The 27,157-nt window shown below is 37.4% G+C and overlaps 1 protein-coding gene across 8 annotated transcripts; it reads right to left on the bottom strand.

Moving 5' to 3' along the window:
- Positions 1–466: 466 nt before the first annotated feature.
- Positions 467–26,672, bottom strand: nsd3 (nuclear receptor binding SET domain protein 3). 8 transcript variants are annotated; one of them, XM_077242909.1, is made up of 24 exons: positions 26,348–26,672; positions 25,757–25,800; positions 24,023–25,044; positions 23,728–23,887; positions 22,293–22,447; positions 21,624–22,211; positions 19,268–19,385; positions 19,075–19,166; positions 18,374–18,419; positions 18,109–18,239; positions 17,786–17,911; positions 16,554–16,680; positions 16,105–16,302; positions 15,842–16,021; positions 12,846–12,869; positions 10,372–10,528; positions 9,135–9,337; positions 8,887–8,999; positions 7,746–8,015; positions 6,633–6,749; positions 6,405–6,546; positions 6,218–6,324; positions 4,604–4,808; positions 467–3,714 (listed from the first exon to the last, which is right to left on the bottom strand). In XM_077242909.1, exons 3-24 carry the CDS (start codon positions 24,995–24,997, stop codon positions 3,434–3,436), a joined length of 4,515 nt encoding a protein of 1,504 aa, XP_077099024.1. In that variant the 5' UTR covers positions 24,998–25,044; positions 25,757–25,800; positions 26,348–26,672; the 3' UTR covers positions 467–3,433. The 8 variants fall into 8 exon arrangements, with proteins under 8 accessions (XP_077099024.1, XP_077099019.1, XP_077099022.1 ...); XM_077242904.1 differs by having other exon boundaries at positions 12,846–12,995; positions 26,348–26,664; XM_077242907.1 differs by lacking the exon at positions 12,846–12,869 and having other exon boundaries at positions 26,348–26,664.
- Between the last annotated feature and the right edge of the window lie 485 nt (positions 26,673–27,157).

Below are 27,157 nucleotides of genomic sequence, written 5' to 3'. Positions count from 1 at the left end.
TCCATGTCATCTCAGGGGCAAAATGTGTCCAAAATCACCTTGAATTCACCCTATTTCTGAATACTATGCTATACTACAGTATATATACTCCTAAAATATTTTGAACTCAAACTTTGAAAATATTTAAAATCAAGTAAAATCAAAGTTTGCCTTTTGCTATGAACTCAACAATGTAACTAACTTATATGTTAAATAAATGAATGTAAAAAGTATTGCTAGAAGTAATATTTAGATAAACGATGAACACGATGATTCGTTTATATTAGTGAATTACGAACGGTCCGAGCGAATCGATTCGCACGAATCTGACATTTCAGTCGTATTTTTATGAATCATGCGCCCTCTAGAGATTGTCACAGGCATTTACAAAGCCCAAACCCTCGACAGTTTTTGCACATGCAAATTTCGTCAACCACTGGCAAATATTTTACAACAAATTCATTCAAATGTAGATTCAGAGAAACACTTTGAACATTCATTACAGTTTATTGAAGTCAAACCAGGCAAGTCTGAAAACGTTTAAATCTGTGGAATGTCGCTTAAAGTACTCTCAGAATAAATTATGAATTCTGAAGAAATACATCTCAAAAGTTGGTCAAATAAAATACAAGAAAAGAAATGTACAAAATGTTTCTACTTTCACAAACATTCAGAAGCAATATTACAAGCATTCTTATGACACTACAATATAATGACAATGGAGTTGTTGGTTTTTTTTTTCTTTCCTTTTTTCGCTTTCGACTATACAATTGATCAAGCATCATTCTCTTACACAATGCAATGACATAGGCTACATAACATAGCCAAAGAAATCTCTACATCATTAGAAAACTTGGAGAGGACATACATTCTACCCAAGCCATATCATTTAGGATAAGTTTTATTCAGTTGGAGTGTGTAATGTGATTCAATGCGCATGGTGAAAAATATTACAAGAACATTTAACTTTACACAAACTCTGTAACTCAGTAGCAAGAATTAGTAAACAGTCTATTTAAAAGGAATGTGAAATCAGTACACAGAAATCAAAGTGTAAGCTGGTAGGACACCACCTTTAGTAATTTTAGTTAACCAACACAAAGAACATGCTCGGATAGCACAAAATGATAATGACACCTTCAAATACACATAAAAAAAATGTACACAAAGTACAGTGCACTGACACCAAACACTGGAATCAATGGAGGTAATACACCTTTAACATTTGATGCAGCGAAATCGATATAGCAACAAATCATCTACAGTCAGATCAGTTATTGAATCACTGCATAAACAACAAATGCCGCTGAAAAAAAAATGAAACTGGGGTTTAAATAAACTGTCGAAATATCACTGGCAAATTCTAGTGATTATCCGTAGCCGATTAAAAAAAATAAAAATAGTACCAAAAATGACCAGGTAAAACAAACATGTGTTTTGCATCCCGCCAACTGCATTTTCTTGATATTTTTTAATCATAAACATAAGGGCAAATATTGGTATTTTCAGGAAAAAAGTGCCTATGAATTCTAAAAATAAAAGTAAGCTATATAAAAATAAATGTAAACTATAAAAATATCGCATATCAGAACATAAACAAGCAAAAGAGACTCAAAATGCCTTCCATGTTTCAAAGACGCAGATGGAAATAAGAGCACACATTATTTTCATAAACATACAAATCTCAGTTTGGCAGTCAAATCGTCAGAATTCCTTAAATTTGCCGTCGGATGCAAGGATCCAGTACAGATATCCACCAACAACGCTCCATTTCGAGACCAAAAAACAATAAATACAGAAATGAACAAAAGGCAAAATGGACACGATTCAAGTAAAATGAAACTTGCAGCGCTTTCCCTCCTTTCCATAAAGTGACAAACATACTGGTGGTGCCATCACATATAATACTTGTACTGTTGTCTATAAAAATGTTCATGTGAAATTACTAACGAGTAAGTATACAAAGCCCATGTGCCGAAGCCGTCGAGATCGAGTTTTCATCCGTGCAAACTGTGGCACAGCACGACTGCACAGCTACCAGTAACAAGAGAGTAACAGTTCCACTTTACGGCACAGGCATCAAAGCTATTGAGTTAAGTAGATTCACATCAAGAACAAGTCACAGAGAGGAATATGCTACACTCTGCCGTAAACCGTACAGCCCTCCCACTACATCCGACGGTTCGGTTTTTAGCAAAGAAGCGCGTGTTGTTACAACCGAACGCAATCGAAGAACGATGCTAAAGGAGATAAACCAAAGTGTCGGTTAAGGTACGGTTTGATACCTTTGAAATGAGTACAGCAATATACGAGGCGTGAAATACGATCGAAAATAAAAAACGTTAAGTCTGATTTATATTTACACTCGGAAACAAATGTAAACCAAAATAAATTGAGAAAAAAAAAATGTTATTTAAAGATTGTACTCACAGTCTCACAACTAGCGCTGCTCAGAAACATATGGGTTCCTCGTATTTGATATTACACACTGGCACCTGTTCATTACTCACAATGGTAAATATCTGTTTAAGACACATGGCAGTGTTGGAGTATATGTGGCTTAACACTACACCATCAAAAGTTACCGTTTGGACACATCGGAACTGATCTTCTCGGGTGACCGATAGTTATTTCTAACACTTATAACTCTGAATTTTTACTCAATGGACCGAAAGATGAGGGCAATACAGTACCGGCCAAGCAATTATGTAATTTTACTGACAAAAAGGGCACATATACAACAACACGATTAGTGATATCAAATTGACTAATACAGATGAATAATACTGTACATTGTGAATGGATGTAAACATCGACATAAATATATTAATGATTATATATCTTACAAATCACAAACTCACTGGAATGGGGGAGGGGCAGTTGAACAAACCTCGTATGTTTTTTGAATCGATCTTTTTTTTTGTTTTTTTTTGATGTTACGACAGGCTCATATTCAGACATGAAGTGAAATCCTACTGGAGAGGGGCGAATGGTTGCGCCTGACACATATTACAACAGTCTTTGCTATTTACATGAGGTACATAAATAAAGTTCTTGGTTTAAAGTGTTTATAGCGTGTTTTTAAAGTACCATAGATGTGGAAACTGACTTTGCCGCTGAAAGGCGTAGCTTTAACCGAGTGTGGTTTTTTTTTGTGAAACGGAGCACGTCAGAAAAAACAGTGAGAATTAGCTGTGACCTTTTGCTTATAAAACCAGAAGTGAGTCGCTTATATTGTTATATAAGCCCATATGAATTTGACATGTGGCCGTAAATTGTGATATGTTCGAAAAATTCATATCAGCTGCTGTAGATTTGGAATGAATCAAACCAGTTTGTCAAGTCCACTTGCTTTAAATGAAAAGTGGACCAGCTAGCTGCATGTATCTACTGTAGTTTGAACTTTCATGTACTTTGAAGTGGCTTTCAGCGTTTTCTTGGTGCTTTGGCCCATTCACTCTCCCTCTTCGTCGTCGTCCTCTTCCTCGTTGCCTTCGTCCCCTTCCTCTCCGGGTTCAATCAGTTCCTTCTTTACAGCCAGTTGGCTAGTGTTAGCCTGAGGCCCTAAGGGTCTCTGGGGGTCGTGGTTGGAGCAGCAGGGCCGGTTGTCCAGGGCAGACACTGCCAGCTGTCCTCTCTCATGCTCTCGGCAGAAGGATGCGGGGCAGAAGTGGCAGAAGGAGGCGGCGGCACGCTGGCACACGCTGCACTGATGCCAGGGGCATTCCCATCGGCCTGAGAAAGACAGAAGAAACACATCAATCGCACAACAGGAAAGCAGCTCAAGAGAACCTTTGCTACTCTCATACTGGCCATTCCTTTTCTATTTAATAGATTAATATTGCCAACATGAATTGAATTGTCTCTCCATCAATTAGGGTTAGAATAACTGTTGCCAAAATGCTAGAAATATAATAAATCACAGCAATAATAATCTAATAACAGATTAAGCATTTGCTGATTTAAATGCACAGTGACTTTTTAATTATTATTAATTCATAAATAAAGTTATAAAGTGGGGCTTCACACCACATGCCATTTTATAACCTGAGCTAATCTTGTTTGTCAAAAAAGGTCAAATGAATGGCTATTTTCAGAGACTTATTGGCCTTGACACGATCATGAAGGTCTGCAGGGGTCCGCTCTATGATATAATTTCTAGTTTTTTTTTGGTCAAAATGATGAAAATATATAAAATGCATCTAAAAAAAAATTACTCACAAATAAAAATGTTTTGTCCTAAGAAATAAGATTATTAAACTAAAGTTGTTTTATTTCATTTAATAATTTCATGCTTTTAGTGAGATCCCCCTTTATTATGACATCAGCACAGTTGTATTATCTTGACTTTTTTTTTTATTCCCTCTCCAAAAAATTTTCATTATTAAAAAATCTGAGCTGATATGTACCTCTAGCAATTGTTGTAATAAAAATAGTTAAACTAAAAAATATGATGCCAATTTAATGTTGTTCATTTTTAGCATTAATAATAAGAACTACATTTAAATAATTGTATGCCCCCCCTCAGTCCATCCAGAATGTGGCAACATTAGCCACCTCAGGAAGCATTACTGTGAAATTCCCACAGCGGACAAGAAGAGCTGAAGTGACGGACAGCACGTACCGTATGGAGGTTTAGTCAGGTTGAGGCAGAGGAGATGGTAGGCCTTCGGGCAATCTTTTTTGTCACACATGACCAGCTCTCCTCCCTCTCCACAGCAGTAGCAGTAATACTCATGGGTCTGTTTGCTCTCCGTCTTCAGTTTGCGCTTTTTGGGCTTGAGTTTAGCATTGCGCACCTTCTCTTCCCTCTCCATAACCACTGCACTCTACAGGAAGTGAAACAAGGTTTAAGACAGACATGATGATGATGATAATAGAAAAAGAAAAGGACAAGGAACCAAGAGAAGAACAAACATCAAACTAGAGTTAAATAAAGCGCAAATACACCTCAGCTATTGGAAACTTCAGAGAATTGTCAATGGTGCAACAGGAAATCGTGGGTAAGCACTTCATGTGTTCCCATTAGGGCTGTAGCGATACACTAATCTCACGATACGATACACAGCTCACGATACGATATATATCACGATATTCAGCTAATTTTCTGAAAGATTTAAAGGGGACAGAGTGATTTTGGTGACATCTTGTGAGTGTTCCATTTACTTGGATTGAATTATTTGAACTGAAAACTAAAAACTTGATTTACACAATATATGTCTCTGACTGGACAAGTTTAAGTTATTCATTCAAGAGCTGTGAGTGATTTTCTCTGCCTTTTGTTGTTTGATTCACATTAATGGCTCAATCGTCAGCAGGTTTATTAGACGCTGCCCCTTTAAGACCGAGTGCAGATCTAATAGGTGAATGATGCACCATCATTTTCTCCCAACTATTTCTCCTAACTATTCAGTCCATTTAAGACATAAACTGTTTAAGTGAATAAACTGTGTTTCAGTGAATCTCAGAGCTGGTCATTTTTATATTATTATGTATATTTGATAGTTTAGATGCGCACATGAAGCCCAAAGTTAAGTAGCCTATACTTTTCTTGTCTCGTTGCAGTCCATTTCGGAGCGCGCGTCACCTTGTGAACAACTCTTGCGCAGATGTTTGTGCTTTTAATAGCTCTTTTAATGATTAAACGCGTCCGCAATTTAGCAACAGTAGAGACTGCATTTTACAACAATCACCGATCGTGCTGATTCTGACAGTACGTTTGGGTTTTAGGAAGAAATGACAGCGAAAGCCGAAATCTAAAATAAAATTAGAATATTATCCCAGATCTAAAGTGTAAACACGTTTGAATGTTTAGTTCTGTCCTCATTGTCACTCATTAAGCAGGGCTGTGGTGTTGTGCGCGCTGTGGCTCCGCGTGAGAGATCGCGCTCTCTCTTCTGGACTGCGAATAGCAAAATTGCATCACAGACAAATGGTTTAATATTGTTATATATAGAACTGGCTGGCGAGATAAACATTTTCAAGATTACGTCTTTATATCAATAATAAATAGTAGCCTACGTGTATTTTCTATTTTCTCCAGTACCGACAGCAGAACCGAAAACGTCCGAGCTTTAAAGCGAACGGGGGTAAACACGGGGGATTTGAATGGGACTTATGTATCGATACTCGCGGCTAAAAAAATCGATACTTTCTTGGGAAAAAAAATATCGATTTATATCGCAGAATCGATAAAATTGCTCAGCCTTAGTTCCTATCTAATTAATTTAGGCTTTACCTTGGGCTTGACTCCAAGAAAACCACTGCAGTTCTCGGACCCGCAGTGGCACGATGTCCTCCCATTACCCAGACAGTCCAGGTTGTAATTAAAGGTCAGTTCCGTGTCTGAAGAAAATACGATTGTCAATTAGCTTCTAAACAAACATTTTGTCACTTTTTCAAAGAAAATAGTTCGTATTTCTTACCAGCAGCGATATCACACAATGTGAAGAGTCCTATCCGCACATCTCCGTTCACGGTCCACTTCTGAGTCTCACAGTTGGGACTGCAGCTGTGGTTCATAAAGCGTGACAAATTCCCTTTGGGTCCAGCATCAATCACACGATCCTGAGAAACACAGGAGGGTTGACTTTAATACAGCTGAGATAACGTTATAATGTGACATGCACAAAGTGGACATTAAACAGTGGTACCTTTGTGAGGGTCAGCATGTAAAAGTTGGTCACATGATTCTCATTAGCATTTCGTATTCGTTGCTTGCACTCCTCTGAGTCAATCAGTTCCCCAACATACTCCATGACGAAATCCCCCTAAATGCAACCAAACAATGACCAAAAGATCAGTTAAAAACATCTGACACATAATGAAGTTCAAACTAATCATCAATAGAAAATATTCACAAAAAGTTTTTCGCATCAAATATTTCACACTGATTATTTTAAAAATTCCAAATGTTTAATTTAATGATTTCAGTTTGTTTTTTCATGGAGCTTTTTTTAGTGCTGAAAAGCAGGCCACCATCTCTCAAATAAATAAAATGAGCGTATTCTTACATTTACCTCTTAAAAAATACTATAGATTCCACCAACAGCAATTTCTGACCTATTAAATATTTTTGAGCTGAGCAAAAGAGTGTTATTTTAATATTTGTACATACTATAACTTTATTATTTAGTACTATTTATTATTAATTAAATTTTTTTTATATATTTCATTTGAACTTGTTCAATTATTAGTAACTTTGTTATATGTTTTTCTAATTATTTATTAATTTTTAAATATTATTATTACTACATTTAATTTCTTTCCAGTTAATAATTTTAGGGGTTCAACTTAAACTTAAAGGGATAGTTCACCCTAAAATGCAAATTCTGTCATAATTTACTCACCCACAAATAGTTCCAAACCTGTAGGAATTTCTTTCTTCAAAAAATATACTATGGAATATACTAGGCCCATCAACTGTTTGGAAATTCATCCAGGTTTGGAACAACTTGAGGGTGAGTAAATGACAGAATATTTAATATATTTTGGCTGAACTATCCTTTTAAGTTAGTTGTCAATGCAACATTTCAAATTTTTTATTCATTAACATTTTATTTTAACTTTATTTCAATTAACACAAATATTTCAATAGTTTTGGTTTATAATAACCCTGGAGCATACCTAGAAATATTTAGTCACTATGGGATTTTACAACACGTTTCCAATTTATATCTTAAGATTTGAAACTTGTAACTTAACTGAATTAAAGGTCCAGGCCATTAGTGCCGTTAGACTTTCTGCTCAGACATCCAAACTCTCACCTTCTTGAGGTCCTGCTTGGTCTTTAGGCCCCACCCTCGGCCGCTGGTCTTAATGACCTCAGTGTCAGGGTAGAGGCGTTTGGAGAAGCACTGGTTGTGGCAGTGGTCGCCTGCGGGACAGACTTGCGGGTGGCACTCGTACTGCAGCATGCGGTTCAAGCATTGGGAGTCCTGGCTGCAAGGACGTTCATCTGTGTGTTTGCAGTTGCAACGTGGGATCTCTGAGAGGTCAGCGACGTGCAACTGCACCTTCCCAACTGGCTTATTGGACTGTAAGAAACAAGGACAAGAACACAGAACTTTAGTTTGATTTAATATGATTTTTGCTTTTTTTGTACAGTTTCCATGGTAGAGTAATTAATATGAAAGGTGTATACAAAAAGGATGGGCCGTATAATGGTACCATTTGCCAGTAGAAATGTGTCAAGCAATAGGTCAGATTATTAGAGATTATATATACAAATACAAACAAAATGAAATATTTCTTAAAGAGCAAACGGTAACACTTTACAATGTAAAGTTTACACTTTACACTTTACAACAATGTGGTTCCATTAGTTAAGCTTAGTTAACACATTAACTAACAATGAGCAATACCCTACATTTGTTACAGTGCTTATTAATCTTTGTTAACATTAATTAATAAAAATACAACTGTTCAGTAATTAATGTTAGTTCAGACTCATTAACTAATGTTAACAGATACAACGTTTGATTTTAATCCCATATTATTTAATGTTGAGATTAACATTAACAGATTAATAAATGCTTTAGTTAACATGACATGACCAAACAATGAAAAATATTTCTAATGTAGTTAAGCAATATTAACAAATGAAACCTTATTGTAAAGTGTTCGGGAGCAAACTATAAACTGTATAAATAATATTTTGATTGTTTAAAAAAAAGATTGAAATTATTTTTTTAAATGCAATAAAAAAAATCCCTTTCATAAGTCACTTGATTATCAAAACAAAAAAATAAAAATTACATATTACAACATGGTTATATAAAATTAAAAACTCTCCAGCCAAAATAGTTATATTGTGATATTACTAACATCTACTGAAAGACAATGCAAGCTTTTCAAATGGAGCAACACATTTTTCCATAGATAGAGGATTTGGACTAGATCCTGTACCTTGATAAGTTTGTATGGTGGGGGTCTGCGAGAGTTGCGCTCCTGTTCGAGGGCCTCCTTGGTTTCTCGCTGTGCTTTTAGTTCCTGGAACCTTTTTCCTGCCTCCTCAAGTGCTTTACACACACAGAAAAAACATTTAGAAGTCAATTTAGCTTGACATTTATTCAAGTCATCACCTTTACGTGCAACATATGGCGAATTATTATAAAAGAATAATAAAACTTCACTGAAATGGTCTAGTATCTCACCTTTTTTAAATGTCTTATTGATGCCAACCTGCCCCTCAGCAAAGTTCTTATCACTCTCAACATATGGGAAAACTCTGCCCTGGTTTATCCAGTAATAGTCATGCGATCCAAAGAAAAAGACTGGAAAGTCGCCAATGTCATGCTTGAGACTCTGGATGTTGGAGGGAACCAGGCGAGGGTTGCATATCTCAGCGGGCCACCACCTACACATGGTTCAACATCAACATCAACATTAAGTCTACAACTTATTCACTGGTCACACAGTTGAAATTTTGACATTATCTTCTTGGAAAACAAAACAAAAATGCTGATGACTCATGTTGCACTTGAAGGCGTGTCCAAATGTTTGTCCAATCAAAGCTCAATGCAGGTGTGTATGGATGAGTACAGGTGCGTCTTAAACAATTTTCATAATTTAACTCAAAAAGTGAAACTTTCATATATTCTAGATAATTGAAACAAATATTTCAAGCCTTTTTTTGTTTTGATTTAGATGATTATGGCTTATGAAAATCAAAAATCAAGTATCTCAAAATATTAGAATATTTCCTAAGATCAATCAAAAAAAAAAAAAAAAGGATTTACGATACAATCCAATTTTTTTAAGTTCTGAAAAGTACAATGTTTATTTATGGACTCAATACTGTCTTCAAAGCTGTGGTCGTTTAGTTTATGTGGTATGAGTCTACAATATATTGCATTTTCACTTTCTTAAATAACTGATGAAGCATATTTTTTTCAATAAAATTTTCTGAGACGCACCTTTAGAACTCTGCCTGTGCTATTTGCCTCTGACTAGCAATAGCAAATTTCAATAGCAGTATCACAGCTGTGACACAAAAAGTTATTTTCAAAGATAGGTAACGTTTAAAAAGAAAATGGTTATCATTAAGCCATTTTTACGGACCTATTCACATAAATTCTAAATTTTCAAAACAAAACAAAACACCCATTACATTTTTTAAAAATAATGTAATGAAAAAAATCAAACGTGGTGAACCCAAGTTTAATATATTCTTTAAAAATATATATAGATTTTTTTTAACAAAATCAAACATTTAATTATTAATTTATTATATAAATATTATGCATTTACTATATTATTCTACATTAGATTTTGTGTGAATATCTTTTGTGCAATTTAAAAAATATATATTTTTGTGCCATGAACTTGCCTTTAGTTTAGTAAAACACATTTTTGGAGACTAGGAGACTTTCAACAGTTGAACGGACGTACCTGTAGTTCCCCAGCTTGACCCAGACTATCTGTTTATAGTGAGGCTTCTTTCCCGCTCTGCATTCCCCACACAGCCACGTCCCCTCTGGCATCTCCATCTTCAAGCACTCGGGGTGGAATGAGGCGGGACAGGCCTCACAACACAACAGTCTTCCTCCTTTTTGACAAGCACACACACGCACATAAACACAGAATCGAATAAAATGATACCCAAAGTATCACCACATGCTTGTCCATTCCCAATAAGGCGGTATTCCACAAACCTCATCCATGAGCATGTCAGAATCAGACAGTTATATTTCCTCAACATACACCTCTGAAGTGCTTCAACGTATTCGTTTGGATTCTAAATGCCAATTTGAAGTTCAATTTGACAGGCTCAAAAGACAGGGTTTGATGACTAACACCTTTCACCATTGTTAATGTGCTTTTTTATGTGCCAGGTGATTAAATAAGCAGCCAATAGTGAATGATCAGAGGGGGGGACTATGGGAAACATGCCGTGATGCACACTGACTGATTGTCCGCATTAACATCACCTGCAGTACACTAGTAGACACAGAGCATTTATTTTGGATGGTGTCATTTAAAATGCTTGATTTGACTGACAAGAATAATAGGGCTGATGGACAGCAAAGGAAGGAGCGCATCAGTGAGTACCCACTTTTCCAGCCGCTTTGGTTCCGGGAGTGTTTTTCCGATTCATTTTCTCCAGAGTGATTTAAAAAAAATAAAAATTAAATAAAGAGTTCTGAACCTTACTGAACCAAACCAACCAGCTTTAAATAAATGAATATGATTTTGTGATTCAAGCAACAACAAACAAATTTAGTATTTAATTTATGAGGGAATGAACAACTCATCCCATGAATCGTCACAAATTACATAGTTAAAATATTTTAAAAGGTACAATATACAGAAACTAATTAAAACCACATATATAAACTATACATTTTACATTACATTACCTGGTGTTGTTCTAATGCAGTATGCCCTTTTTCTTTTTCGCACCTCAAAAGGATAATTAAAAAAAAAATGTCATGCTCACGCTGGTCAATACAATGGCTGTGCATAGAGACCAGCATAAAGCTTTATAAAGAGATACAAAAGTATAACAGAACGGTCCCATCGACACGTGTGTGTCTTATATCCCATGTGTTCTGGTGGTATACGATAGGGTTTATGCATTTAATGAAAATCCTAACCTTGGCCTTTGGTCTTCTGTGCACGGCCGTGCAACGTATGCGTTCATGAGACGTTTTGGGATTGTGAGAAATCATGACAAGAAAAATGCAACATGAAAAACAATCCATGTCCTTTCTTCTCTTTCTTATCTGTTGTGTTTGTCGCAACAATAAGTTATGTTCACATCTGTCAACTGTCATTCTGACTCTCATCAGACAAAGGGTTCCAGCCCAGATATATTCAACTCAGAGAAGAAAGTACACAGATACTTTTTTTGTGTGATTTTCAAGTGTTGTAATTAATGCCACATTTTCTCTCAAAATCTTGATTTCTCACAACTTGTGTGCTTTTTCAGAGTAAACGGTGGCACTAATGGAGTCTATAAACGAACGCGTGCTGTGCACAGACAACCAACAGCCAAGGTCAGCATTTCGTTAAATAATACATCAATTTTCAGTTTGTTTTTTAGCAAACCCTATCTTACACCCCCCAGGACACAAGGGATATACGACACGTGTTGCACGACACGTTTTGTGATGCTTTTGCATCTTCTTTTAAAAGCTTGATGCGGGTCACTATTCACTGCCATAATATGGACGGGCGCAAGCAAGTTATTTTTTTTAAATGTCCCTTTTTGTGGTCCGAAAAGGAAAAAAAGGCATAATGCATTAAAACAACACCAGGGTGAGAAAATGATGACTTAATTTTTTTTTATGTCAAATCAAACTGATATCTCATTGACTAGCTTTAACAGAAGCATCATTGGAGCTCGAGATGTAGAAGTTATCTTTAAAAAAAAATTCTATTTCTCCATGGACAAAATGAATGGGATTTTTTTTACTTCCGGGACCCTGCTGTTGGCTCTATTAAAATTGCCATCCAAAATATGTTTATGTTCAGAGGGTGGTAGGGTATAATTATGCTCAAGCAAAACAAGCCAAGCAATTAATGCTAAGCCGAACTGTGTTACGGACTCGGAATAACATGACATATAATAACCTAGTTAAATTCCCAAGGTAGACAAAGATTTGACTTACGGTGCCTTCTATCCCAAAAATTGTTAATCCAAATTAATTTCTGATTTTAAAGTAAAAAACTATGAAAATTTAAGATATTTGTTGCTGCGTGTTATTTCAAGCCCACTATGTGCATTAGAAGCAGCGTGATGGTGTAAAATAAAGAGCAACAAAATGGCCCCAAAAATAAAGAAATAAATAAAAAGTAGCAATAACACAGCTGTGAAAGCATACAGATGGCAAACTACATAAACCAAGAAAACATGATTTTACCTTTCCCAATATTCTTTTTGGTAGCTGACGAAGAAGAAGGAATCATAGGTAATTTCATCAACTCAGCACGATTTGACTCAGTCAGAAGGTAGTGCGACTTAAAGGTATATGAACTTAATATGGTGTCAGTATGGTCGTGCACTAAAAGCCCTACACGAGACAAACAGGAAAAGTCATGAGTAATGAAACTACCCATGATTCCAGAAAACACACATTAGGAAAAAAAAGGACACGTGATTAAATAAGTAGTCCTGAAAAGAGAACACAAAAAAGGAGAGTCGAAAGAGGAATACTGCAGTGTTAGAGTGGGAGCTTTAGGGATAAGCCTGATAAAATTTGTTCTGGAAAAACAATTCTTTCTTGCAGTTTTCTGCTTTTAATGCTAGCCCAATGTTCAATGAACAATTCATTTAAATATGTAAAGATATTCATTCATCCTCATGTTGCTCCAAACCTATCTTTCAGTGAAAAAAGACTACATAGGCTACATTCAAACTGTCAGTTATAACATCATTTGTGGGCATAGAGGAGCCGATATAAATATGCGGGTTATTGAAATCGCATTTGAATGTGCACTCGCTTTATACTTTAGATTTCAAATTCGCGATAACGTCCTCTGTTTATAGGGAACGCTGGAACTGACCACACATTTTAGGCTACAAGCTAAGGTATTTGTCAACGATGCTCAGGATCTGTTGCGCACTAAATCCTCCACCATCATTCTGTCAGTCATCTCTCCTTATTCTCATCACATGATAAGTGATGACAACTCCTGTTGCGACTCTGCAGTCTGAATGGAGCAGATGCTTTCAGTTTATAATTGTTGAGTTCCTCGTCCAACTGAACCAAATGGTTTCTATTTTTTATAAAAAAGCCGCTGTGGCCAGGTTATGTAATCGGTTTACGGCCAAACAACACAGAAATTGTAACACTGAGTGTAACACAGCAAGCCTAGTTGTGAGTCCTGAATTTTACAGGTGGGAGTTCGCTCATAGAATGGTCTTGTCACTCCCATAAATGACTGAATTGTGTGTGAAAGTAACCATAATAAAGACTTAAATACAGAACTGACAACTGCATTTTGTTGCTGTGTGAGCATGGCCATAGAGACTACTTTGATGATATTTTTATGGTACTATTGATTCTTATTTGACCTTGAAAACTTCAGTCCTCAATTGCAACTGCATGGGGGGGGGGGGGGGGGGGGGGGGGACAACAACCGCAACATTCTTCTTTTTGCATTTCAGAAATAAAGTGAAACGAGTTTGGAACAACATGAGGGTGAGTAAATTACATATTTAATTCCTTTAATAACATAGGTTGTATATTGACAAATATTGGTTTTAATGACATGCAGCTGCTCCCATGCCAACAGACAAATTCAGTTTAGCATTGCCAATTAGTTCCTGGAGAAATTAGAGCGTTAGATATTTTCTACAAAAGTGGGAAGGTGTCTGAATCTGATCATTTCAAAACTTGTTCTAAGAAACCAACGCTGAGTGCATTTACATGTGCAACAAAACACTATCCAATATCAGTGCATTAAAAATACCCATTTACGCATGAAAATCTTGATTATTTTGGGTGGTTTAGGTCTAGGCATATTATAGACTTATTAAACAACTGCTGTAAGATTCTTTATTGAACGCACTTGACATTAACTTAGAGATACATAATATTGTGAACATATTTGGTACCAATCAATATTACCAATTAATTTTTTTATTGGATTTTTGTATTTGGATTGGATTTTTTAATTAAATTAAACCAAATAATAAATAATCATTTGTTACATTTATATAGCGCTTTTCTAGGTACTCAAAGTGTTTTTACATATGGAAGGGGGAATCTCCTCAACCCCCACCAATGTGCAGCATCCACCTGGATGATGCGACGGCAGCCATACTGCGGCAGAACGCCCACCACACACCAGCTTACTGGTGGAGAAGAGACAGTGATGAAGCCAATCACTATATATGGGGATGATTAGGTGGCCATGATCGACAGAGGCCAAGGGGCAAATTTGGCTAGGATGCCCCTACTCTTTTTCCGAAGGACATCCTTGGATTTTTAATGACCACAGAGAGTCAGTACCTCGGTTTAACATCTCATCCAAAGGACAATGCTCTTTGACAGTATAGTGTCCCCGTCACTATACTGGGGCGTTAGGACCCACACAGACCACAGGGTGAGCGCCCCCTGCTGGCCTCACTAACACCTCTTCCAGCAGCAACCTGGTTTAGCTTCAGTGGGCAACCAGTCTTGGGCTACAGGGTGATATGGCTGCTGGTATAACTGGTATGCAGATATAACTTTAGGTCTGATATTAAACATTTAATTTCTAATATATATACACACACATATATATATATATATATATATATATATATATATTACACACATCTAAATTAATTATGAAGGCAATAATCTCTATATCTGTGCATCCCTACTCAAAAATTATAGTCATAAGCTAAAGATAGTAAGACATAACTTTCTGAAAGTGGGAGATTATTACAATTTTACTATTTAAAAAACGAATCAATTAAAATAAATTATTATTTTTTTCATTATAAAAGTTCAGAATTAGATATTACATTTTGAATTCAATTTCAGTCCTTCCCCAGAAGAATCACAGACAATTAAAATGTTACTAATTAGTAGGAAACAAACATGATCTGATGGATCACGAACACACAGTACATCTAACAGTAAAGGATTAGATGACAAGATAGAAGATCAGAGGTCACATTAGTGTCCTACTCTTAAAGAGAAGGAACATTGAACACTGCAAAGGATGACACCAGAGAACATTAAGCTTCTAATGTGGTGTGAAGACTGTTAAAAAGTGTTGCATTCACTAAGTGCAAATATGTTTTGACAAGAACTCATTTAAATGACATTTAAAGTGTGATACAATGAACACACAAATCTAATCAACTCAGTAATTCTGTCATTAGCTATTATGCAAGGACTGGAGAATGTCAGGCTAAACGTACCTCGAGCGCAGATGAAACACCAGCCTACGTTTACAGGTGAGGAAAAGTGTCCGTTCTTCCTGGAACTGGAGTGGTTGCTACATATTATGATGTGGGGTGTTATCAACACACTGCCAGCCGCCACACAGCCGTCTCCTGTGTGATACGCAACCGGACAGCGGATACATCGCATCATACGGCCTAAAAGCAAAAAGAAAAACGTGTGTTTCAGAAAAATGCTTCTGTAAAACACAATGAATAAGTTCAATATATCTGTGGTGTACCTTTGCAAGCTTTGTGAAGGTCTCTGTCGAGACAGCATGTGGCACAGCTGTGCTGAGGGCAGCGGAGGCCTCTAGTATCGGTGGTGGTGCCAGTGAACTTGCGGGCACAGGTATCGTGGTAAAAACGGCCACAACCGTTCACCGAACACCGCTTAACATCACCCTCCATGTCCTTGCAGGAGAAACAAGGGTGGGAACCTGGAGAAAGTGACGGCGACAAACAGATTAGACTCCGAAAATTATTCAAAAAACAGTGAATAATTTTTCTAGTGTTCTACTGAAATTCTAATTCTCAAAAAAAATGAAATGCGTGACATAATGAGCTTTCTGAATCTATTCACATTAAGATAGTGTATTCTATAGAGATCTTTTTTTTCAACGTTTTTGGTGGGTTGTTTAACTGATTACAGCTTTTGAAAATCTGATCACAAATCAGATGCATTGCTCACCTGTCTTACACTCTGGACACAGTAGTTCACCCTCTGTTCCACTGTTAGATCCCATACACTCTGGATGAAACAGCCTGTTACAGTCTCCCTCACAGCTCACCAAAGAATCCCCGAATGTTTCACACACCTACGAGATTGTACAGAAGATCCAAAACAACAGATTCTTATTCCACCTGAAAGTGTCATACAAAACCTGATCTATTATTTTACATTTCTATGAAAGCTTGTAAAATTTACTTTATTTCGCAATTGTTAAATTTAACAATTATGATTTTTTTTTAGCAATTGCTAATCGCTCAACTGCTCGCTTGTGTATTTCACAATGCGAAAGTCATAGTTAATAGTGAGAATTGGACCCTAATTGTGACCAAACTTATAAAATAACAAACTGCGATAAACTGCAGAATTGCAATATGTAAACTAACAATTGTGAGACAAAAAAAGTCAATTACTTAATTTTTATTCCATGGTGAAAAGCTTCCATAGATCGGATGCTGATCTGCTGCGACCTCTATTAACCCAAAGCCACATAAAATAGCTCTGTAGCAAAACCTAGTGATCACTTTTTAGCACCGATAAACACCAGAATGAAGGCATCTTTCAATTATAATATCACCTAAAGACATTTTAAATGCACAACAGTGACATTCAAATAAAATGTAATGTATTGAAGGTAATATCACTGTCATATAATACACTACTGTTCAAAAGTTTGGGGTTAGTTCATTTCTTTTTAAAAGAAATTAATCCTTTTATTCAGCAAGGATGCATTAAAGTAATCAACAGTACAGACATTTCAAATGATTGCTGTTCAAAAGAACTGTGCTGTTGATTTTCCTGTTGATTTTTTTAAATAGTTTCCACAAAAATATTAAGCAGCAGAACTGTTTTGAACGTTGATAATAAGAAGAAATGGTTCTTGAGAATCAAATCATCATATTAGAATGATTTCTGAAGGATCATTTGACACTGAAGAGTGGAGTAATGATGCTGAAAATTCAGCTTTGATCACAGGAATAAATTAGATTTTAAAATATATTAATATAGAAAACAGTTTATTAAATTGTAACAATATTTCACAATATTACTGTTTTTACTGTATTTTTGGTCAAATAAGTGCAGCCTTGGTGAGCATAAGAGACTTCATTCAGAAATGTAAACAAAATAATAATTTAAACAGTATATTGTGTCATTATATATAATGTTATATAAAAACTGTTTATAGTGCTCACATGGCAGACTGTGTCCTTTTTTGAGGAATTTCCTCCCTGACGGGACAGGCTGGAGTCCACGGACTGTGCATCAGATCCGTCAGCATCTACTGTAGCAGGACTGTCCGAGCGCTTCCCAAATCCAGTCTACCAGAGATGCAAATGGATGCAAAAATGTGACGTTAAAGCCAGAGCCCATATGTCATTTGGCTACAAAACATGCTAAACATTCAAATGAACAAATTTGTCATAACAATTGTGTAACCCAAGAAGGACAGTATCATTCAGGTGTCAATCAACATATCCTGCTAGTACTGTGACTGTATTTTTGAGTCTAGTCTGACCTGTGGGTCATTGAGGCCTCTGGAGTCAGAATCAGAAGTATCTCTGTACAGTGAGCTGGCCATCTCCACATCAGTAGATGCTCTGCTGCGTTTCTTCAGTGGTTTACACGAGTCTGAGATCTCACTGGCACCTACAGGATTGAAGTAATGTTAGTAACGGGGTATTGATATAAATGAATTCATAGGCTGACCATTTAAAACATTACATCTAAGAAGACATTTAAAAAAAACTTAAATGTAAAATTCGTCTTGCAGTGTCAAGCACCTTTTTGCGACCCTGTTCTGAAATCCATCTGAGGTGCTGTTTCAGCCTGCAGAATTAAAAAAACATGAAAAGGCATGTTTGTTATAAGATTTTTCCCTTTAATTCACTAACCATAATGTCACTTTTCTGCTAGTATTATGACCAGGTGCTATCTGTGACGGTAAATCACTGCTCTGTATGCATTTCATTTAATTGTGCATCTTTTTAGCCCAAACAGCACCTTTTGTGCAAGTTTAGTCAATTACAGAGTGCCTTTTAACAAAAGTCAGAGGTGTTTACCAGATGCAATAATTTAGTTTTCTTTAAAAGTGATGTTTGTTTACATTTTCTTTCAGTCATGGCATCAGTAATAATATAGTACAAAATTCTTTCATTATTTTAAGAGCCGATTCAAGTGTCTGGATTGTAGTGGTGGAGTGATGCTGTACAATATGCCAGTCAGACTGTAGTAGTCTTCTGTATCCTCCATGCCTGACCATTCAGAACTTGCCTGTAAGACGAGGAATTGTTCTGTGCAAATAACGTTCTCCAAAAACATATAATAGACCATTATAAATATATAAATAACAGGTTTGCATCGTCATCTGATTTGGATCATTCCTTTAGTGAAACTACGTAGGTGGTGAAAACAAATAAATGCAGCGGGTTTGTTGGATTCATCACTTTTACATAATTTAATAGTACAAATTTATGCGCTTTACCTGTTCTTTCTTCACTTTCTTTTTTGGCACTGGTTCCACACTCTTCTCCGACTCGGAACGGCTTCGCACAGACCGGCGCTGCTGCTTTCTCTCTGGCATCACACACACAGAGGATGATTTCATGGATCAGACTTATACCGCAAAGGACATCTGAACATCTCTGTCAAAGGGAGTTTGTGTAACTCATAAATACCTGTGGATTGCTCTGCTGAAGCGTGCTCAGCGCTCTCCTGGTCACTCCAGCCTGAGGGAGACGCAGCTCGCTCCTCTTCACTGGAACACGTCTCTGCTTCTGCTTTATCACTGGAGCCCTATGGTGGAATAGATTGAGTTTTTTTTTAACTAACAACCACTGCTTGTCAGAAAAGGTGCAATATCTTCTTAAGCAGCATGCATGAAGAGTGAGCGCAGAGCCATACATTTGGGTTAGCTAGTTGCAGCTTAGTAATTAACTAAATTGTAGGCTATAATAGCTTTGCATGTACATTTACAACATTTTAAACAGACTTAATACATTATTTTGGTTAAGTAATGCTTCAAAGCAAATTTGGTGACGTTTATTCTAGACTAGCTAACGAAAAAGTTATCATCTAGTTAGTATACCCTGGCTTAAATGAGTCAGATGGGCAAGAAAGCTAATATTGGCAAATGTGGGTGCAAAAATAGATGTGCAAAACCAACACAATAACAAACTTATAAAATTAGTATACTAAGTTGCACTAGTTATTATGCAAATAGCCAGTGTTAATTTAGTATCCATTTTACTATAGTATTTTTAATATTTTCTGTTCCTCTTTGTTTTTATATTTTCAGATTTCATTTTAATGTGTTACTTTTTTTGTAATTTTGTTGTGCTTGTGATTAGTTTTTTATTTTTATTTTTATTTAGCAAGCTTTATTTTTATTTAAATTTATTTTACTTCAGTTAGTTCATATCTACTTCTCTTTATACGCTTATTTCACGCAGCCGTTATTTTGAAATCGAAAGCGAGGCTCCGGTGGGAAGAACCTCTGAAGTAAAGATAAACAACAATGCCTTGGACCACCAACCTGAAGCTGCTGCCGCGATTTACACTATTGGATGTTAATATCCAATATAGGATATGTAGATATAGTTCGTTCCTGCTTATTTTTTTACTTTCTGATAATTTATTTTTAATGAATTTCACTGTATATAGTATAAAGTATGAAAGAAATAACTAATTTCTACATTAAACACAACCACACGCCATCGCATTCGCGACTCTCCTTTGATTAAAGGCGACACTTCCGGTTTTCTTCCCACCGTAGCCTCGATTTCGATTTCAAAATAACGGCTGCGTGAAATAAGCGTATTAAGTCATAGATCTTAATCAAAAAAAAATTCAGCTTTATTTACATAACAGTAACAACACATCTGCTGTTGAAAAAATTAAAGGTGCATTGTGTAATATTTCTGAGGATCTATTGACAGAAATGTAATATAAGATCCATAGCTATGTTTTCAGTGGTGTATAACGACCTTGCATAATGAACCGTTATGTTTTTATTACCTTAGAATGAGACATTTATATCTCCATAACCGCGGGCACCCCCTTCTATGGAGGTCGACATATTGTGTCGTCATGTTTCTACCGTAGCCGACAGCAAACAAACAGCGCTACAGAGTGCGTTTCGTCAAAAAAAGTTTTCAGTGGTGTATGACCTTACTTAATGAACCGTTATATTTGTATTACCTTAGAATGAGCAGTTTCTATCTACATACACCGCGGGTCCCCTTACATTGAAATGCGGCGACATGTTTCTACAGTAGCCCTAAAGGGACAAACGCGTTTCGTTACTATGTTGCTCTTCGTGCAAGGAAGCAAGCTTAGTTCAGCGAATAAAACACTGACACAATGATGAACAAGTAACAATAAAATTTGCAATAACATATAGTTTTACTGAATAATTTATCCTTGTAAAGAAACCTCTTTGCTGAACTGGCTACTCTCTGCTGTCTCAGACGGTGACATATTTTCCTGTCGGCCACCGTAACTTTTGTTGGTTGCAATTTGTAACCTTACCACTAGATGCCGCTAAAAATCACACACTGCACCTTTAAATATTACATGTGAAAAAACGTACGGTAACACTTTAGTTTAGGGTCCAATTCTCCAATACTTCTACAGCACACATAATGCTTTATTCTGAATGACCATATTCTACATCAATTAATCCCACCCAATACTTAAACTTAACAACTACCTTAATAACTGTTAATAAGCAGAAATTAGGAGTTTGAGCCAAAAGTCATAGTTAGTTAGTAGTGAGAATTGGACCCTAAACTAAAGTGTGACCGAACATAAATTTCGGATTTTTACTTTATTGCATAGTGGTAGTAACTTGTGGGGAACTAGTGTTCAGACTGAAGAAATTGTAGCTATTTAATTACACATTTTTTAAATTACGTTTCGACGTTTGATTTACACTTTACTTTGTGAAACTGACATGACAGTGATTGATGGTGCCACGATATTATTTACTGTAGCAGACTTCCTCATGTTCAAAAGCATTTTTTCCATTTTTACCTCAGGTGACTGAACCTGATCGCTGGGCCTCTCCTCACTCTCTGTCGTCTTAGGTAAGTCCACCTTTTGCTTTGGGAGTTGCCAGTCACACTTTATGATCTCTACGTTGAGTTTCTTCATGGTAATGGAGAGCGGGAGGAGCTTGCGGGCTGCAGCGGTCCTCCAAGGTGTCCTGACTGGAGGTGGGGAGGGTTCCTGTGGGTGGGGATCTGGTTTTGGTGGGCTATGGGGTTGCTCTGGGTCCATATCATCCTCTCCCTGATTGGGAGATGATGGTTCCCCACTACTGTTGATGCTGCATTGCCTCCGCGGCTGCTGCCGACGGGGCACAGGCTCCTCTTTGGCTCCAGCACTGCCTTTAGAGCGTCTTTGCTTGCGTTCAGGCCGGATTTTACCAGTTGCCCTAGGTGAGGTCACAGTTTCAGTTTCAGCAGCAGCAGCAACAGCAGCAGCACCAGGTTCCTTGTCAATGTAGATGAAGGTGTAAGTCTCGTTGCGTTCTTCTCGTGTCATCTGCAGTGCGGCTTCAGCGTGACCCACACCCACTTGCCACTGGGCACGCTCCTTCTGTGACTGAGGCTTCAGCAACTATTAAATAAATAAACCACAGAATGAGCACTCAGAAATGACCACAGTAAGGAGAGCACCAAATTTAGAGGTATGGGATACCTTTTGTTTCTCCGTTGGGTTGGTTGTCTTCCTTAGTGTTTCTGCTTGCAACTCCTCAAATTGGCTCTCACCCTGGTACACCACAATTCTTTTCGCATGTATCCAGGCCCTCTCAGGGACACTCCCAAAGAATTGCACATGGTATTCCTTAACACCTTTCAGGAACCATGGAAACAAGATATTAGAAACATAAATTGTAAGCAAGCCAGTAGAATTAGTAACTGAAATGCCCTACACGACTTTTCCAAAATTTCCCGATTTACAGTCTGGAGGAGTTGACACTAGTTGCGAAATTCAGAGCCAGTCTGCAGATTTGTCACAATCAGAGTTGACAGGTTTCACAGAAAACTGTGTAGCGTCTGATGGGCAAAGATTTTTTTAGGTTCAATTTCTTGTTTCATAACATGCTCAACATTTTGGGCTGATTTTAGAACATGTATTATTTACATTTGTCATGCATCTCCTAGCAATGAGACATGTTTTTGAATGAGTTTGTTATGTTTGGAACGACTTGAAAGTCTGGTAGTTTGTGATCCTCAGTCATTTAGTATATAGACTAACTCACACTGGACCATCATAGGCCAACCAATGGCAACAAACACATTTGTCGGATTTAGTTGGATCGATGTGTTATCCCTGTCAGCGTCTGGTGGCATTGGTCAGCACTTTCTTTCGCCGATTGAGCATGTTCAATCTGCATTTGTTGGGTCGTGAAATGTCTAAGCTACTGTAAGGGATAGGACGGTGAGAATTTTTCCACAGGTTAATCGACATGTGACAACACCGGTAATACCGGTATCCCTGGGGGGATTTTCAATTAATTCCAATGGAAGTAACACACACTCAGCACCAGTGGACATGCACTATTATGAATGTATAAGGCACTTGACTTTTGCTTTTGAATTAGCGCCAATTCAGAGGCTGCAGTTGCTTGAATAGTAGGTTCATTATTATTCTTAATGAAAAACACAACAAAACAGTATAAAAAAGGAAAATCGCTTAAATAGGCGCTTTTACATTTTGCTTTGAAATCAAATCTTCCACCTTGTCTTGTCAGTGAAATGGGCGAAGTGAGGTGAAATCTGACTCCTGATCTGTGCTGCGACACTTGTTCAGCTCACGGTGAATTGAACAGACATGTTGAGTTTTTAATTGTAGTGTCTGTTCTCTAAGGGAACTAAATGATTTTTGGTGTCGTGTTGGGCAAGTGATGGTGTTGCGGCTGAACACCTGAAATACCGGCAACACCGACTTTTGCAGCAAGCCTAGTTGACGTCTGTCGTTGCAGAGTGAATTAGCTTTACGATGCCCAGTTTTTCTATGTAACCATTTTCAAAGTTGGCAAGTGAATGATACAAAGTGTTTTAAAATCTGTTAACAGATTTGTGTAGAGTATTCCAACCTTAACAATATGTACTTGTAGTAGATAAGTTACCTCTCGTATTAAGACGTATATGAACGTTTGACTGAGGGTCTGATGACACCATACACGGCCACCAAGGATATGTCCCAACCTTAGCCCACACCAAGTCACCGATCTCATACTCTTGACAAGAGCCAGTGCTAGTGATGACCGAAGGAAAGTGCTTTTCGACCTAAACAAGTACACAAGATTGTCATGGATGAACAAGAACAGTAAGCATCTCATAAAACCAGAGATTCCCAAGACTTTTTTTTCACATCTTCCTAAGTGGAAACAACTATAAACATGTCAAAAATTTTAAACTTACTTTCTGTTCCTTAGGTTCTGCTTTGGGGCTTTTGAGGGTTGAAGAAGGTTGCTCTTCTCTGAACGCAACATGACCTTCGCTGGGCTGTGCGGGATTGTGGACAACACTGGATCGTTCTTCCACGCCTTTGCAAGGCTGCTGGCTCTCCTCTTCGTGACAAGCACCATGCCTGCTGCTTCTCTTTTTCCTCTTCTCTTTCTTCTGCTCATGTCTTCTCCTTGAAGCCTCGCCGGACTGAAACTCTTGCAGAAGGTCCCCACACAGTGAGGACTCGAACAGCTCCCTGCCGTTCTGGTAGGTCTTAATGATCTTTATTTTGATCTCTGGGGAGCTGGTCTTTTTTGGAGTGTTGGTAGATTGCACAGTGGGGTTGGAGACAGTGCTTTCTTGAGGTGACAGGAGGGGTGGAGAAGAGGGCAAGAGCAAGGGAGGAGGGGGCGGCAACACGTGAGGCATTAGGTGAGAGACAGGAGGCGGGTGATGGTGGTGAGGTAACAGTGGAGGGTTATGTGGGTGATGTTGCTGCTGATGGTGGTGATGGTGAGGAGGATGATGAGGCTGGTGATGATGATGAGGCAGAGGTGAGATGTGTGTTGGTGGCTTCTCCTGGACCACTGGGGGTCTCAATACTGTGCCCTCACTGAGCAGCAAACCGTGATCACCATAGTTTCGTATGGCACCGTAGCCATTGGCTGAGCCATTGGGGAACTGAGAGTACAAGGCAAACTTTGCCTGTTGCTCATAGGTACCTACGCCCGTTGGGTAACCGTTTGTAATAACTGGGAGGTCTTCAGCAGGGTAAGAAAAGCCTGACTCCAAAGGAGACTCAAAGTTTTGCTGTCCTCCATCATCTCCTGGGTCACTGATGGCTTCATAGACATCCTCCTGTCTGATGTTGGCGGAGTCAATAAGCTGAGGGGGTTGCTGAATTGTGTTTCCCATGATCCCTTGCATGAAAGAGAAGGAGAAATCCATTGTTCTGCTCCAGCATCCTTAAGTTTCCCTTTTTCTTACAGGGCCTGCTGATAAAATGAGAAGGAAGAGACAAAATGTGTTTATGACGCATAAAAAACGTTACCTCATCTTATCACATTTGTGAAACATTGCTTCAGGCAATAATGTTTATTAAACTATTCAATACATTTATTTTTGAGACAAAATGCGTCAAGAATTTGTGGTTAATGCTTTGCGAAAAATAAGTCTGTGAGGGTACTAGTCTGCTTCTGCAACCGCCCTCCCAAGGGATAAAGTTTACTCTAGTATATTATTCCAAGTTATGCAAACTTTCCCCGAATTTAGAGGGATAGAAAACTTAAATTAGAAGGTTTAGATTGAAATCACACAGCCTGCTTGGCATATATACTACAAATCAAACATGTCCAATACTATTTCCCTCATACTACATTCCCTGTAATCCCTGTATATTTGTAAACAATGCATTACAATATTAATGTAATTAAATTAAATCATCTTTTGAATTCCTCATTCATTTATAAGGTTGTCCCTGTTTAATTAGAAGTACACTATGCCAGCTGGCCAAAAAAAAAACCCCATCAAAACAATGTTTATTTAGTCTATTTTACTTGTTTTGTCTGTCCAGTAAGAACAGAAATAAACCCCACTTAAGACTTTGATTTAGCACATAAACCACATTACTCAATGCCACACAACAATAAAAGACTGTTTCTAAACAACCCAAGCTGTAAAATTGTGTTTCATGTCAAAGAAACAAACCTGCAATGACCAGCAGTTGGCTAACATTAGCCTGCTAGCGATTTCTGGATAACAAAACAGAGCCGATATAAGCATACTGTTAACGTATAAACACACACAACTAAGTGTAAATGCTACATGGGCCATGAATAATTAAAATTAAGTTATTGTGTAGTTAAAAAAAAAATCTGTTTTCCCAACATTCTTGTAAAGCTGACCCGTGTAATGTCGCTACATTATATGAAAGGCGGCGTTAGCGGATGTGCTAATGTGTGTAACTTACATGGGGAAACCATTAAAACACGTACATCTTTGGTTTATCACCGGGACATATTTTAAACATTCGCTTTGATGCAAAATTGTATATTTCTTAGTAAACTGCATCATGCGGAGAGCCTCAAAAGCTGAAAAAGTGAATGCGAACATGCCAACATGGCTGCCCGTGCCCCTTTAAATCAAATTGGCCATATTACATTTCCATCAGGAAAAGGTGCGATGAAAACCATTCCTTTACTGTAACCAAAAGCAGAAATGCATGCAGCGCATGTTTGGATTCAACGCGATATTATGAAACGAAGCATCGAAACATCGGTAGAATAAAAGCGTCTGTACCTTCAGCGTGTTCCATTCTAAACAAATACACCAAATAAACTGGATTCCTGCTGCAGTTAACATAAATATATCAACACAAAGCCCTATGACTCCACGTTTTTTTTTTTAAATCTGATCCGTTGTTTGGAAAGAAAATGGGGCTAGATCAGTCGTAAATCGATCCCCATAATAGGATGTGTGGCTGTGGAATCGGGAGAGGCCCCGTTTTTTGCGGGATGCTCCTGCAGACCTAGGGAAATTTGGCTCCCATATATTTTATTATAGCCGTCTCCCTCCCTCTAGCTGTAACAAAAGCCCCTCTGCTTGAGGCCTCTGTCTCAGCGCCAAAATAAAATCTCCCCCATTGGCTGTGCAGCAAGATGTGAGGGGCATGTTGGGACAAGTAGTTTTTTCTTCTTCTTCTTATGATAACAACAAAATAAAACCATTAAAGTGAGATGATTAGGATATTATTGCTTGACACCAAAGCATTAAGCTGTAATGAACGTATTACAGAGTAAAACTATTCATATATCATTTTACTATTTATATTGCAGGGTACTATTTGACAATATATTTTACTATGTATATCAGCCATCTATCTTTAGACAATAATACATTTGACTATTTGTTACATAAATACTGTTATTTTAGAGCTTACACACTAATTCACTGCACAGACATTATTATAAAATGTGAATTTATATAAATGTATAGTTTATATTTGTTTGCTTTATGGATAAAGAGGGGGAAGATGAATTTAACTAACTTTTATTCATTAAATGAGGCTTACACTATTTCTAGCTACCAGTTTAATTTACAGTTTTTTTT

This window comes from Siphateles boraxobius, unplaced genomic scaffold (genome assembly GCF_051911475.1).
Source record: "Siphateles boraxobius isolate OS27281-9 unplaced genomic scaffold, OSU_SipBor_1 25, whole genome shotgun sequence".
NCBI classification, from domain to species: Eukaryota; Metazoa; Chordata; class Actinopteri; order Cypriniformes; family Leuciscidae; genus Siphateles; species Siphateles boraxobius.
This window is presented reverse-complemented; position numbering and strand designations above follow the sequence as displayed.